This window comes from Leuresthes tenuis, unplaced genomic scaffold, assembly GCF_036924035.1.
Source record: "Leuresthes tenuis unplaced genomic scaffold, fLeuTen1.0.hap1 SCAF_1, whole genome shotgun sequence".
Lineage (NCBI taxonomy): Eukaryota > Metazoa > Chordata > Actinopteri > Atheriniformes > Atherinopsidae > Leuresthes > Leuresthes tenuis.
The window spans coordinates 24,099,423-24,114,316 of record NW_027325355.1 but is presented as its reverse complement, the minus strand read 5'-3'; the positions used below and the strand labels follow the sequence as shown (position 1 = coordinate 24,114,316).

The window sequence follows — 14,894 nt, the reverse complement described above, 5'->3', positions numbered from 1 at the left end:
CTCATTTCATTATGAGACTATTAGCCGATTAGCTTAGCTTAGCATAGCATCATAGGTGGGATCAGAGGTAAAGCTAGTCTCTGGAGACTAATTGATGTTCAGCCATATCAAAGAAGCTTCTCAACTGTCAGAACCAAAATACTAATTTCCAAGGGAACTGTTTAAGGAACATAACAGTTTCTCACTTCACATCACAGTTGAATTGTGAGATTAGCCATTAGTCATTCGAGGTTGTTGGTGTTCCAACTTAAAAGAGAAAAAAGGGAGCTTCCTAATCTGTTTAAATGTCTTTTGTCATATTTACTAACATTTTCATTATTGATTATTGAAGCTATTTCAACAATGCTCACAACTACAAAAAGTCCCATATAGTTGGGAAAACAAGCTATTAACAAGCTAAGCTAACTAGTTTGGCTAACTTGACCCCTGGCACCGTTTACGTTAGCTTACAGAGCTACAGTGGTAGTTACAGATATTTCAGGGGATTGATCCACTAGTAATCAATCAAGTGCAATGTGGGGACAGAGTGCTGTCTACACTGGTGACATTACATGGTGTTAAAATGAACCCTAACTGACGTTCCCTGAGGAGCTAGCAGCTAGCAGGAAGTAGGGAAATAGTGTTTATGTTCATGTTGGGATAAAATACCATCTCTTGTCTGGGTTTGAATCAGTTTTTAAATCTAATTCTTCACAAAACAGCCAGTAAATGTTATTTTCCAGAAGTGCTGAACTAAGTAATTAACTGCCACTAAAGCCACCAAATGAAGTGGCTTTATTTTATTAACACAATGAGTGTAATCAGTAAGCAAGCTGTCACTAGACACAACACTAGAAAAAACAAGTTATTGTGAGAGTCTGAGCAAAAGCTGACTCTCAAAATGCAAATGAACATTTACTGAACCACTCAGCAAATCAGTTAATCACTCAGTTCCTCTCCTGTGCATGTGTGCTGGAACAAGGATTGTGATCCAGTTAAATGGCGAAGTCGGGCTGCACCCACAGCTCAGCTCAACTGTGTGGGTCATCCGTTTTAATGCCAATTAAAGCCGTTTGTCCTCTCTCCACAACTACCAAACACAAACCATTTTCTCGGTCTGTTGCCCCCAGTTTCTCCAACTGTGCTCCTCCATCATAACCCCCTGAATACTGGTGCAACGTTTACGCAGCCCAGGACTGCACAGGGGGTAAAACTTAGATCCCTCCGCTCTTTCCGTCTCCCGGCAGGGTGATGATCTGTAAAGAGAATCATTAAGACTTAATTTGTGTAGACTGCCTGGAGAAGGCTATCCATCACCAGCACTGCCATTCATCACTGTGGAGGAGGAATGATGCAGGGGCTTGCTGCTACTCAGCTTGACCTCTGACCTCTGTGTTCCTGAACATGGCCACACACAGCACTGGTGTGTGGATGTGTAGAGACTCAACATACAAGCAAAAAGCTGCTTTGGTTTTGTTCATCTCACATTTTAATTTGACATCTGTGGGATTCTTTAGTGTCTTTGTAGTAATTTTGTCACATTTCAGTGTCATAATCACCAAATCTGCATGTATTTGTAACTGCTTTGTGTTTCTTTGTAGTTTATCTTTATCTCACTCATCTTTTGTCTCTTGTAAGATTACATTTTTGGGATAATTTCATCTTTTTTTATGTTTTATGTTCATCTCATTTGTTTTTTAGCAGCTGTTTTGAAAGCATCTGTATTTATGCTGTTTAAAGGTGGTAATTTGCAGTGGTTTTCTTTTTTTGGGATGCTGCATCTTTGTGGTAAAAGATGACTGCTGAACGTTTATTTTTGGTTCTTATCACGTTGTTACTTTCTGTGTTTTTAATTATTTAGCAAAACAGGTCATTTTCTTCTATCTTTTGCTCTGATTGTTCGGTTAGAGTCGTTTCATTCTGTTTTTTCCTGTTAATAATGAATCTTAATGACTCTCACACTGCGTTCTGATTATCTTGTAACTGTGAGCTGTTATTATCTTTCTGCAATACAAATTCACCTGCAGGCACAAATAAAGATGCCTAAACCTGCATCTTTGCAGTCACTTTGTGCCTCTTTGTGGTTGTTGATGGTAATTTTGAACCTGGATCAGGTTCTTTGCATGTATTTGTTGCTTTTTTGCATTCATTTACTCACCTAATTGACTTCTCATGAAGAAACGTTGTTACGAACATCAAATAAAGACAGACTCGGGAGCCCGAGGGTTCAGTGATCCATCCACCTCCCAATTACAGGTTTGATCCCTCAGCTGACCTCGTCCCTGATGAAAGCATCCTTGAGAAAGACACTCGAGCTTCATTTTCTGGCCTGCTGCTGTTTATGACCTCCACCATGAAAGTCATACATGCTAAATATATTCAAAGTGCGCTGTTCGCTAATTATTCTTTATGCATAATGAGGGAGATGAATGAAATTGGGTGTGATGGAGGGCCAGTGTCGGGACATCTCAGGAGAGATAATCCATGCTTTCTGCTTGTTGACCCTCGTTTCTACTCGCACAATAACTCCGGCTCCCAGATAATGGCTAATGGTTCAAGATGAGCTATCAGAGGGACAGCAGAGAGGCCTGGGTGTGAAGAGGCAGCGCCCCCTCCTCTGCTCGTCTTTGGTGAAGGGTTCTTCTGCTCAAATTGTGATACCACCCTCCTTCTGGATGTTTTCATTGTATTCGAGAGCTTCCTCTAACGACGCCTATTGCTGCAGCTCTCCAGCCTCCTCGGTTACGTTCCTATGGTAACAAGTCCTAGTGAGTCAGGGAGATGTGCGATTGTTTTTGTGTTGGTTTTTTTAACATAATAAATCAATTACTGTGCCTGCTGAGTGAGCTTAACTGAATAACGCCGTCCTAAATAACAAAAGCACCCAAAACACGATTCTATCAGATGAAATGCAACAACCTGGGTGTGTGTGTAATGGGACATCCATCCGACATAATTTGTCCTCCAATCTGCTCCCTGCTTGCCAAACCCAGCCTCCATAAAGGCTTCACTGTGCGGAGCCAGAGCAGCTTCAGTCTCTAATTTTGAACGGTTCATAATGTGGAGGAAAGTGTAATACTGCCCCCTGCTGTTCAGTGTTGGAGCCAGCAGTCAAACAACCCCTACCTTCTCCCACAGTAATGAACTTTAATGTGCAAGATCAAACTTTTTAAGCCCGATCTTGCTCAGAAGTAAGGCCCAAAAACCCATAAAATGCCTCAAATCAAAATTATTTCTCACCAAAAGACATCGAAACAGTCAGTTTATCGAGTTGAATCAAATTCAACCCAAAGCAGCCGCTGAAAAGTGATCTGATGACACGAGACAGGCTGACATCTGTCATTCTGAGTTGCTTTTAATGAGAAGTGGGGGGGTTAACCGTGTGTCAACAGGTGCCAACCTGGATGGGTTAAAAGCAGAGGATTAATTCCAGGTGTACGCATGACAAATAAATCTGATCTTAATCTATTTGGTTTGTGATGCGTCTTATTTCTGACCTGAGCCTCTTTAAATCTAGGCTAAAAACCTACTTATTTCAGATGGCTTTTAATACCCAGTAGTATGGTGACACTTTTATATTATCTTATTCAATTTTACTGTTATTTTATTGTTTTGTACTTATTATTTTCTGCTCTAAAGCACTTTGGTACCGAAATGGATTGTTGTAAAGGGCTGTAGAAATAAATTACATTTACATTTGCTGTTTAAAGGTTTAATGATTGATCCATGCAGAAACAAAAGAAAGCAAACTGTTGCACCATAATTCCTTTTAAAATCTAATTATTCTGACTTGTCTGGCAGATAAATGACGACATAATACCAAGTATTTCTGTGCTTTAACTAAGTAAAACAACAATGTTAACTGAACACTATTATTCTGCAACTATAAAACCATAAAAAGGCTCAACTGCACCACCTTGTGGTCACTGATAAAACAACTTTTCTTTTAACCTCCTGCTACTTTCTCTGCTATTCACGCGAAAGTCTTTGAGTTTCATCATCTTGTCTTCCACTCTTGAATAGAACAGATGACTATCTAGAGAGGGGCCGATGACTTTGATGCAGGAATCCTCCAACACATAAAGAACGTTGAGGAACAGAGAGTTCTCCTGGTCGCAGATCTGACTCAGTTTCTGCTTATCAGGCCACTCGGCCTTGTTGTAAAAGATCTCATGAACTCTTAGAATCGACTGCCAAAACTCCATCAAAGTCTTGAGGTCTTCCAGGGCGACCTCGAGGATCCTGGAGCCCGCTTTACGGGGCTGCTTCTCAGTCAGCGAAATCCGCACGAGTCCACTTCCTTTAACGCACTCGGCGGACATGTCAACACCCTTCAAGCATTTGTCCAACTCGTTCTTGTCCAGCTTTTCAATGTATCTGAATGTGTACAAGTCGGCCCACGTGTCCTCTGAATCTGAGTCTTTGGTCCAGCTCTCAGAGAAAGCTGAGGCGTCTCCCAGTCCAGTCTGAGGGAACTCAGAGCTGAAGCTGCTCCAGTTCTTCGGGTCATCAGTGCCCGAATGAGTCTCTCCTTTGGCAGCTGACATCCTGCTGTGCTTTTCTAGAAAACCGTCTTCTCTTTGCTGTTTTGCAGAAATCTCCCCTGCAGGGGGCAGTTTCAGGCCTGAGAAGGAGGGGAGAATACCTGCACTGACTTCCTCCCCGACCACGTGTCTGAGGTTGGTTTGTGTTCGCTCTGTTCTGTATTTTGTGGACACTTCCCGCCTGCTCTGAGCTTTCGGTTCCTCCTCTTCTTCAATGCTGCCCGTGTCCAAAAAGCTCCCTCCGGCAAAGCTCTCGTCAGAAAAGTGTCGCCTTAAGCAATCCTTTTGAGTTTTTGCTTCCCAGAGCAGGCTTTGGACCTCTCTGGGCTCACCTGTGCTCTGCTGTGATGCCGATAAGCCGCTGGAGCTCGCTGGTTCCTGCTGGACTTTAGAACTGCTGCAGCGTGCAGAACCAACAGAACCGAGATGAGTTATCGAAGGGCTTTGGGCTGAGAGTTTAAGACGGCTGGCTCTTTGGATGAGGTCCTGTCTCAGGGATTTGACGGCAGAGAAAGGGCCCTCGATGGAAACTTTTTGCTCGGGCAAAGATCGGAACCGTATTGATCTGTGGGCTGACTGCAGGCTCTCGATCAGAGAAGCTTGATTGGTGCCGAATGCAGAGAGATCCAAAGTGGCACTGGGGACATAAAAAAACACCTGCAACACGAAAGCACATCTAAATCAGGCAGGGCCGGCTCTGGAAATAGGCGACCATCTGCTGGAGGGGCGCAAAAATAGAATTCTCAAAGTGAAAAAAAATAAAGATTATGCTGGAAGATTCGAATCATAAATTTCAACCCATCCTTCAATTTTTTCTTTTAAATAAATAATAAAAAGAACAGAAAAGCTCAATATGAAATATCTGTCAGCTGACCGGCTGAACGCCCTGAACCTGACGCTGGAGGAGCGTGAGGCGGGGGAGGGGCAGCGCATCCCAGCTTCTTCAGATAATAAACAAGGATGCTGTCGTGTTACTTTTAGCAAAGTTTTTTTTTCATCTTTTATTATGAAAAGGGCACCCAAGCCATCAGGTGCTGCTTTTAGAAAGCGAAGGAAGGAAGGTGGAGGAGGAAAAACTGGCCCAAATCAGAGGTATGTGACTTTAATTCACTTTTAAAGCATTAGGTGTTGACTTTTTGGCTAACAGCTAGTGCAAAGCTAAGCTAGCTGTGCTAAATAGCAGCACTATACTGTCGTTAGTACTGCTAAAGTTACTACTCACAGACAGGTTCCCTAGTTATTATACTCTATTATACTATTGCAAACAGCTGCCAAGCTGACACTGGCTGAACTTGTGCAGTAAATAGAGGTTAAAAGCTTCAGAATAAAGCCAAAACACCAGGAATGTATGAGAGGAACCCTGAGATAAACTCTGTGTTTATTGTAAGCTTGGCTGTTGGCTGCAATGTAACCTTTTATCCAAATAAATCAGTGTTTACTCTTTGATGGGCTACCTTAAAACCAAACCCAAGTCCATACTCACGTCTCTGCTGAAGGGGAACACAGTGAGCCTGTAGTCTTCAGGAAACTCGTCATCCCCCATGATCTGCTGCTCCTTCCTCACCACCCTCTCTGCATCTGCCAAGAGTTAAAATGGTCCTGTTATGGTCCCGCTATCACGGTGCCTCATGTTAGCCCAACTCTCCTCATCACCCAGCCGTCTGCTGTCAGCTGCCAGGACAGGACAGACTAAACCACTCACCAGATGGGCCAAGCAACATCTCCTTTAAATAAACAGAACCGTGTAGAAATGGTTCCCATGGAGACCAATTAAAGCACGAGGTCGAAAATATCTCAAAGAATTGGAGAACAAACAGTGGGAAGGTCCTTAAATACTCAGTTTATGTATTAATGGGGCTGTTTATAGAAAATTAAATGGGAAACAATACAGAAAAGAAGCCTTAAAATCCCTTTTAAGATGACCTGACGTTTGGAAGTCCAAGTATATTTAAATTAATTTAGACTCTGGTTATTAGTTAAAGCACTTCTTTTATGTCTTAAGGGGAAGCACAAGGATATAACACCAAAAAACTTCTCCAGCTGATTAAATAACAGTTTCTAAACTGACAGATTAGTTCATATTGAGCTTGACTTTGTTATTTTTTCAGATTACTAGATAAAACTATGTTGAGATGTTGGTGTCTGACTGTTTGAACGACTATGAGAGACAATTTGGACAAAAATATCTACCTCAGAAGCCCTTTTTTCGTCTCTTTGTGGTAATTTTGATCGCTTTAAGTGTCAGTCGCTGTTTTACAGCTCATGGTGGTTGTTGTTGTCTCTTTATTGTTCCCTCAGTTATCCATGTGGGTGTTTTTCTTGTCACATTGTGTTTAATTGTGGTATTTTAGTGTCTTATTGGCTGTTATATATATATATATATATATATATATATTCATATTTCGTAGTAGTAGCTTTGAGTCTTCTGTTGGTAGTTATGCAAATATTTGAGGTTGCTTTTGACTCTTTAAAGTAATCTGATGCATCTATGTGGTTATTTTGGGTTTCAGGCCGTTTCTTGGTGTCTTTATGACCCATCTATCTAACCAAAACTTTTTGATAACTAATAGACTCAGCCTGCTGTGAAACAGGAGGCCCACCTTCTACCCTCAGGTGTTTGACATGAGATAATCTGTAATGTGTCGCTGCTGATACACAAAAACTCTCTGGAGCCGCAACCATTTACCTTGAGCTTTGTCAAAAGTGACGAACGCGACACCGTCCATGTTGCTCGGATATTTCACCACCTCCACATCCCCTCCACCGCTCCTCCGGCTGCTCTGGAAGTGAATGGTCAACTTGTCGATCATTCTGCTGACCGACAACACGTTGGGCACCCCGGACACAACCACCGTCCTGCGGCTGTCCAGGCAGGCGGCCTCCATCACAGCTAACGGCGGCTAACGGTTACCAACGGCTACTAACGGTCACCGCTTTTATCCCGCCACGCAGAGGACACCGTTGCTACAAACACAGCTACGTTTAAGTTTCACTTTCGCTCTGCTTGTAGAATATTGTACCAGAAACAATTGTCCACTAGGTGTCTCTGTTAAATTACCCGCAACTGAACGGAGGTCTTATAAAAAAAAAGATGTTTAATTCAACATGTTGCTCCAGTAAAATGTCTCGATGCTAACGGCTCATTTTGTGAAAAAGTTGTCAACACGTGTGGTGCAAACATTTATTAGGTTCAAACAAAGAACAAAAAGAAACAAAAAAGGGAGGAAAAGCCCCACAGAAGTCCGAACAAACAAATGAAGACAAGAGTGACAGACTCAATTGCATTTTTCTTGTGCATATAAACATTTTAATTTAATATATAAAACAAAGTGGCCTGGCCGAGTGCAACAAACAGGTATGAGGGGTAATAATAAAAGAAAATCCAGGCCCTGTCTGATACCAATCAAAACTCCATCTTGATTATCATTTCAGTGCAAATGCAACATTCACTGTGTTAAACGGTGTCTTTAAATAATTCAGGTAGTATATCCATTATTCATTCAGTGTTTGTTATTGTACAGGCTCACATAGTAGGAGTGCTGCTGCTGCAGCGTGTTGTTTGTGGTGTGACATTAACACGGTTTCATGAGCCTGCGATCCAGCTGATGGACCTCTTCTTCAGAGGAACAGAACCTAAAACACTTGCTTTGATATGAAAGCTCAACTGAAATGCAATTCTGTGTTTTAATTTGCAAATGAGGGCAAAAGATTTGTTGAACCAGAAACAAGTGTGTTGTGTGTTTTTTGCTCGATGCGGTGCACTCCCACACCTGCAATCGTTTTTAACCACAGTGGAGACCCAAGTATCTCAAATAAATCCTGAAGCCGTCCACACTTTTAATGCTGGAACAGACAGGGTTTGGGTTGAGCTCTCCAGCTTCCACTCTACACAGACCTGTTGGCCAGGACTAAAAAAAAAGAGATAAAATGAACCAGAACAAAATAAAAGTGAACATTCATTCTTCAAACGTTTGATACTTTGATTTGGACAGAATCTGGCAGACAGACCAGACCGAGGCAGCAGAGGCAGGTGGTGGAGAGTGCGTTCAAAATGAACCGAGATCTTAGCAGCTATGAGCCGGCCTCGTTCGAGTCACAGAGCCCCCCTTTGTGTCTGGTGCTAGTTCTGAGTTTAAAGGGGGCCTGGGGCCCATGTGGGTGGTGTGTCTGGAGGGGAGCATGGCAAAGATGGGGTGTGATGAGGCCAGGTGTCCGCCGGGAGCGTCTCTGGTCGTGTTGCACAACCGGGGCTGATGGTCCGACAGCCGCTGGATCAATCTGCCCCCTTTGCAGAGCTGTGCCAGGAGCCGGTGGGAGTCAGTGCAGCTGATCCCCTCCGGAGGATGTGTCGAGTCCAGGATCTGCTGCTCACTGCAGACACACACAGACAGCTCTGTGAGCACTGAAGCCAGTAAATAAAACAACTGTCACGGGTGAGGAGGAGGAAAATCAGACCCGCGCCATCGGGAGGCTGAGATAAACCGCTGCTGTCAGCTTTAAAAGCTTCGAGCTGGAAGGACGGTGGAACCTTACCACGGATGGAAAAGCCTTACTTTGTTGTTACATCCGAGTTTCTCTAAGAAAGAGGCTGAGCCCCTCCCAGCAGATCGTCCCGGTGGAACTGTTGACACGAGCGCCTGAATAATGGAGAATAATCTCGGCAAGTGCAAAAAAATAAGGAGCGATACTTGAAATAATAATCAGCACATTTCTGTCGGCACAACACTGCCGGGGCGGCAGGTTCCACTGCCAGGTGCGAGTTCTGCCTCGTCTGTAATTTATTCTGCTTACAGGCCCAAACACACGCTTTTTCCACAACTACGGAGCGCCGCAATAATCTGATGATGAAAAGGTTATGTTAGTTCACTTGATCTGCTAAATTGGCAACACAGCAGCTGGAGTTTCCACATCTGACATTTAAAGCCAGAAGTGGTTTTAAAGCTGAAAAATGCTTCATTATACTGAAAAAGCAGTCAAATCGTGGCCAGAACGAGGTCTACTGGGCTCCAGCCTCCCTCTGGACTTCCTTTCACCTGCTTCACCTACACTGAGATCTGAAGACAAAGGCTTCCTGCTGGCCTTCCTCCCATGACCGCCTCGCCAAACTCCCAGAGGACCCTGTGGAGACACGGGATGGATGGATTCGAGCTGGATTTGAGAGATAATCTCTGAGTAAGACTCACCAGCAGCGGCGTGCCGTACCTGGTGTTTGGTCACCATGTGTGCAGTGTGGATCAGCGGAGGTCTGATGGAGGGTTTGTACTGCAGAGGCTGGCCCAGGAGAGAGTAGTGTGCCTCACCTGGACAGAACCACAACACAGTTATTTACACAGAAACCCGGAGCTGCAGAGCGACTCCAGCTGGACTTTCGTCTCAGACCTTGTCCACTGTGGCAGAAAGCTGTAGGGAGCTGCGGGTGGTGGGACAGGACAGGCATGGGCGAGATGCCTGGCGGGAGGCCCTTGATGCTGGGCGGCAGGCACGGCGAGGGAGTGAGCGCCGGAGACGAAGGCAGGCTGCTCTACACACAACACGCCAACAGGGTAGAGAGAGCAAACGGGGAGGAACACAAACAATTTCATTCAAAAACAAAACAACTCTCTTCACAAAGTAATTCTGCTGTTCGAGTCGTTGCTTTAATGTAGCGTCGCAGCCACATTAGTGCCACTAATGCCCCATTACGCCCCAACGCTAAGGACTATTTTCTTCTCATTTGTAGGTTTCACCAGCGCCGGCTTCATTTGCAGAGTCTATTTACGCCGGCGTTTAACCTGCCAGAAACGGCAGGAAGGCTTGAGTCTGGCTCAAGGCGACAATTCTGAAATCACCGCCAGGCTAACGCCACCAAACTAAATTAGCTTTTAAATTGCTTTCTTGTGACCACCTTAACTTTTCTTGAGAGCCGAACGGCGGCCTCGCGTTCACAATTTAAAAAAAATCACTTAGAACTTGCTGCTGTCACGTCAAAACGGGCCGAGCTAATTAAATGTCAAAACCAGGACGGCGGCGTGAGAGGTGATGAATGCGCAGAACGTGGCGTCCGCGCTGCTGTGGGACGCGGTCGGGCAGCGTTTGTACCTGGGAGGTGTCTGGAGGCGGGCCGAGTTCGGCGGGCCTGCGGCCGCGCTGCTCCGGGCCCGAGTGTTTGTGGCCGGGCTGTTTCCTCTGGGAGGGGGAGGGGGCGCGGAGCTGCTGGCAGGGCGGCGCCGTCATCTGCAGCATCACCATGCCGCCGCTGGGCTGCAACAACCCTGCATGCACACAAACCGCTGGGTGTGATTGTTGACGAGAGACAATCAGGTGGACACAAAATGTTGTTGTTTTTTCCCATTTAAATTGGTTAATGTTCCCAAATAAATGCATCTGGAGCACTTTTGTTCAGCTCCACACCTCATCAGTAAAAACACAGCTTGCTGCGGCTCTTAAGTGTCTTGATAATGATGCCTTGGTAGCAGAAATAACTCTCTTTTTCCTCCAAAATCTCTGCCATGATCCAGGAGATCCAATTATCTCATTACACATGAATGCGGCTCACGAACAAACTCAAAACATAATATGAATTTCCATTTAATTAATAGTTGTTTACTCTCAGCTCACACGGGGAGGAAGTCATTTAGTAAACTTTGCTCAGCCGGCGCCACAGTTGATTTATGAAATAATTCCTTACAACAGTAACAAGGACGATGGATATTTGGACTTAATCTGCTGATTATTCCCGGTCGCAGTCTTGCCAATTAAAAGTGTTTGCTGGTCACGCTGTAGGTGAGGCCGTAGCGAGACCTTCATCTGACCTCATTACTGACGGGCTGGAAATGATGGCTCCCTTCGCTGCACTCCCATAATAATCAGACATGAATAATAAAGGTCATTAGTAAGGAGACTGGCCCTCCAAGGCCTCTGGACAGCCACTCAAGATACAAGATAAAGGTGGAAAGATGCAGAATTAAAGTCTAGTTTTTCAGGTTTAATCTTTAGTTTCTCCATCAGCTGCTGACGAACAAAAAAAAAGAAGAAGAAGAAGAAGAAGCGGATAATTAATTAAATTATTTATTCTGCAGCACAAACTGTCCACAAGGGGGCAGTGAGAAGTCATGTATCCAAAAGTGAGCAAGAAGCCACAAAATGCACAAAAAGAACTGCATCACGACTGTTTTTGGTTAAAAGCTCATCCTACATGTTAACTGATGTGACATTTAGAGAAAAATGATGCAGTCGGGCTGCGTCTTCACCGTCAGTCTATTCCCCAATTTGAACATTAATCCATCCCTGAGCTACAAAACCATCCCCTGACATCGTGAGACACAACAATGTGTTGGAATGAGCTGCTTCACTTTCCATCTCCTCAGAAAACACCTCCGTCCTGGAGCCGCTCCACATCAAGAAGACTGGATGTTGGGAGCTGCTTTGGATAAAAGCGTCGGCGAAATGACTTCATGCCACATAAATCTTTACATATATAACACTGGAGTATGTGCACTTTCCACTTAGAAGCAAACAGACTGTGAGTGAGGCGCTGGCAGGAAGTACCGTCTGTATCAGCCTGATAGCAGCGGTGCTGAGGAAGCCTCTGACTGAACACACCTTCACTGATTCATTAGCATGGTGTGTGGAGGGTCTGCAGAGTTGTGTTGAGCAGCTTTTCTCTGCAGCTTTTCTCAGTTTAGGTCTCTTGATGCTGATGATTTATAGACTATATGAAACACCGAAGGACCAAAGCTTCCTTAATGAGGAAGAAATCCTCACCGAATTCCTCATGAAGCCGTTCTTATTTACGCTTATTTAGAAATGAGAAGTGAAACAATTAAAAGTCGGCATTAACCGTCAGCCACTGATTCTATAAATGTATTAAATCACCTTTTAAAGGGAAGGTAGCAGCAGAGGCTAAATGTGTGAGAGGCCAGTCGAGCCTAAGCTGCCTCTCTTTGGTCTGAATTACAGATGGGGGGGGGGGCTGATGTGTGGAAACCAGCTGCAGCTCAGCTGGACAGAGGAAATGCAGCTGTTTGGAATCACAGATGACACATTTAAACCGGATTTAGCTACAGTTTGTCCAACATGTGGCGACACGAGCTGCTTTACTGAAAAACTACAGGGACGAGGTCGATAAGTTGGTACCAATACGGAGATGATGAAAGCAGCCCGGGGCTCAGCTTGTTGCTGACAAACCTTGTTGTCTGACTTTATATCTAATCAGCCTTTTCGTAAGGTGAAAAATCAGCTGAAAGTAGAATTCTTTCCTACTTTAACAATCAATCCTGGCAGCAAAACCAAGTTGGGCTTAAATCTGGCTTCCAAATGTTGTTTTAACTTGTGTAGATGGTGAAGTGGTTCACATCTACAAGCACTTATTCTACTCTACATGCACATCTTTAATGTTTCCTGAAATAAGGGAGAATATTTCGGATTAAAGCAAAAATTCTCATCTTCAATGCTAAATATCCTGACATCAAACCATGAGATAATATGTGTTAATGCAGCTAAATCAGAGCCTCATCTGGAGCAGCAATCTGCATTTGGACCAACCTGGCGTCAGGGTAACCGCCATTTTAAGTTATCCACCCTCCAGAGAGCCGCCTCCGCCCTGCCTCTGTTTTTCATTTTTAAAAGCTGGAGTGTAAATCTAATTACAGGTTGATGCACATTCAAAGGCAAAGTAAGCCCAGGGACGGTTATTTCATGATGGAGTGCGGCGTTGTGGCTGCGGAGGAATTTATTCTCCAGTTATTGACACTGAGAGATGGGAAAAATAAAAAAATGTCAGAGCTGGCAGTGATGGGGAATCTCCAGGGCGGCTAATGTCAGAATGCAGCTGTACCTGTGTACTGCTGGCCCGGGTGTTGCTGGGAGATGCAGGGGGATGGCGTCTGAGAAAACTGGAGCTGCTCCATCATCGGGGCGGGCAGGAAACTGACAGTTGAACTGCGAATGAAGACACAGAAAATAAACCAAATGCTTTCATCTTTGAACGTTCAGGAGCGGAGAGATCTGAGCGCTGTAGTTTGGTATTAAATCTGAAATTTAACTCTGAGGCCATCTGGAAACGAGGCGCCCCGCGCCGTAAGGAACCCGCCTGCAGGGACTCGTCTCCAGCTGGTGAAAAATCGGGCTGCAGGTGGACAGTCGGGCCTCGTGGGAGAAGGCTGAGCCGTTCGAATGCTGCCGCATAAATCATCTCCACAGCGCCTGGCCTACTAAAGCAGCCCCATTCTGCAGCTGGGACAATGAGGAAGTGACCTCCGCTCATGTGGGCGTCTCTGCATTGTTCTCCAGCAGGTGATGACTGCGTTCATGTTTGTCACGATTCCCCACAACAGTCCCTGCAGTGCTCCACTCACCAGTATCCAGATTGATTGGGTCTGTGGAGGTAGGAACTAATTACATGTTTTGCTTTCTGTGAACTAGTTCTATCAATCAGCTATAATGAGAGGCGCTGCACGCCACTCCACAGCAGCAGAGCGACGGCGGGAAGTGGCTGGAGCGCTTTGAGGACCCAGTTCTGCAGAAAAACTGATAATACCTGCATGTTTTTCCCTCCCCCACCGGTGAACAAAGATGACCCGAGCGCTCAGGAGCTCCGGGGACCCACTCATCAGACCTGAGAGGTCTAGGAATAAGAGGCACTTCCAGGAGGGAGAAAAATGACTTTAAAATAAAAACCAGGAACATTAGCTGAGAGGTTTTGTCAGAGCAGTTCCTCCAGTATTAAAGCGCTGATGTGAAACATTTTCTGACGCTCTAAAATGACTGAAAACACGAAGCTGAAGCTGGAAACGGTGCAAACAGAAGGCCCAGAACAGCCCAGGTGTTCTGTTTGGTGTCATTTTTAAATCAGAGAACAGATGGGAACAGTGTTTAAAATATATATGCATGTATTTAAAATGAAAATTAGCATAAACACGTTTTTGGTTCCCTGCTTATTTATCTGAAAGTTTATTTTCCGTGTCATAATTGCTCGTGTTTAATAAATATCTGAATGGACCCAAACGGGCCTCGTTCTGTTATTTACAGGCTTGTGCCGCTCAGTTTAAGCGAGTTAAACTGAGAAGGAAAACGGTGAAAACAACACTTGGAATTAAATGGATTTACACTCCCTGATTTATTCTGCAACCGAGCCTCATTAATCCAACATGGGCTGGGCCGTAATTGTCATAATTACGTAGGAAACCGTCTGGATAATCGCCGCAGTTTTTACGCAAATATTAAACAGGACTGAAATTAAGTGTGATGATCGGATTCCTGCAGAAAGACAAAGAGTTTCTTCTCTGGCAGGCTGAGGACCATCACTCAGCCTGTGATAAACATCTGGTCTGACCTCCTCCTTCTTCTTCCCTCAGTTGTGGTTTTGAATCGTACTAAAACTGCATCAAAGAA

General features: G+C 44.6%; 2 protein-coding genes across 11 annotated transcripts in view; both read right to left on the bottom strand.

Annotated features, from left to right (window-relative positions):
• Positions 1-3,683: 3,683 nt before the first annotated feature.
• LOC140276152 (uncharacterized) lies at positions 3,684-7,535 on the bottom strand. Its single transcript, XM_072371239.1, has 3 exons — positions 7,210-7,535; positions 6,007-6,101; positions 3,684-5,180 (listed from the first exon to the last, which is right to left on the bottom strand). Exons 1-3 carry the CDS (start codon positions 7,406-7,408, stop codon positions 3,903-3,905), a joined length of 1,572 nt encoding a protein of 523 aa, XP_072227340.1. The 5' UTR covers positions 7,409-7,535; the 3' UTR covers positions 3,684-3,902.
• A 1,057-nt stretch (positions 7,536-8,592) lies between these two features.
• Positions 8,593-14,894, bottom strand: part of r3hdm1 (R3H domain containing 1) — a 367,959-nt gene continuing 361,657 nt past the window's right edge. For 9 of the 10 annotated variants that reach the window (XM_072371105.1, XM_072370598.1, XM_072370822.1 and 6 more), the window contains 6 exons: positions 13,339-13,442; positions 10,602-10,774; positions 9,903-10,044; positions 9,726-9,823; positions 9,570-9,641; positions 8,593-8,894 (listed from right to left, as the gene is read on the bottom strand). In XM_072371105.1, the coding sequence (XP_072227206.1) occupies positions 8,892-8,894; positions 9,570-9,641; positions 9,726-9,823; positions 9,903-10,044; positions 10,602-10,774; positions 13,339-13,442 (592 nt within the window). In that variant the 3' untranslated portion in view covers positions 8,593-8,891. Of the gene's footprint in view, positions 8,895-9,569; positions 9,642-9,725; positions 9,824-9,902; positions 10,045-10,601; positions 10,775-13,338; positions 13,443-14,894 lie in introns of those variants that run through there. The other variant, XM_072371236.1, reaches the window with a different exon arrangement.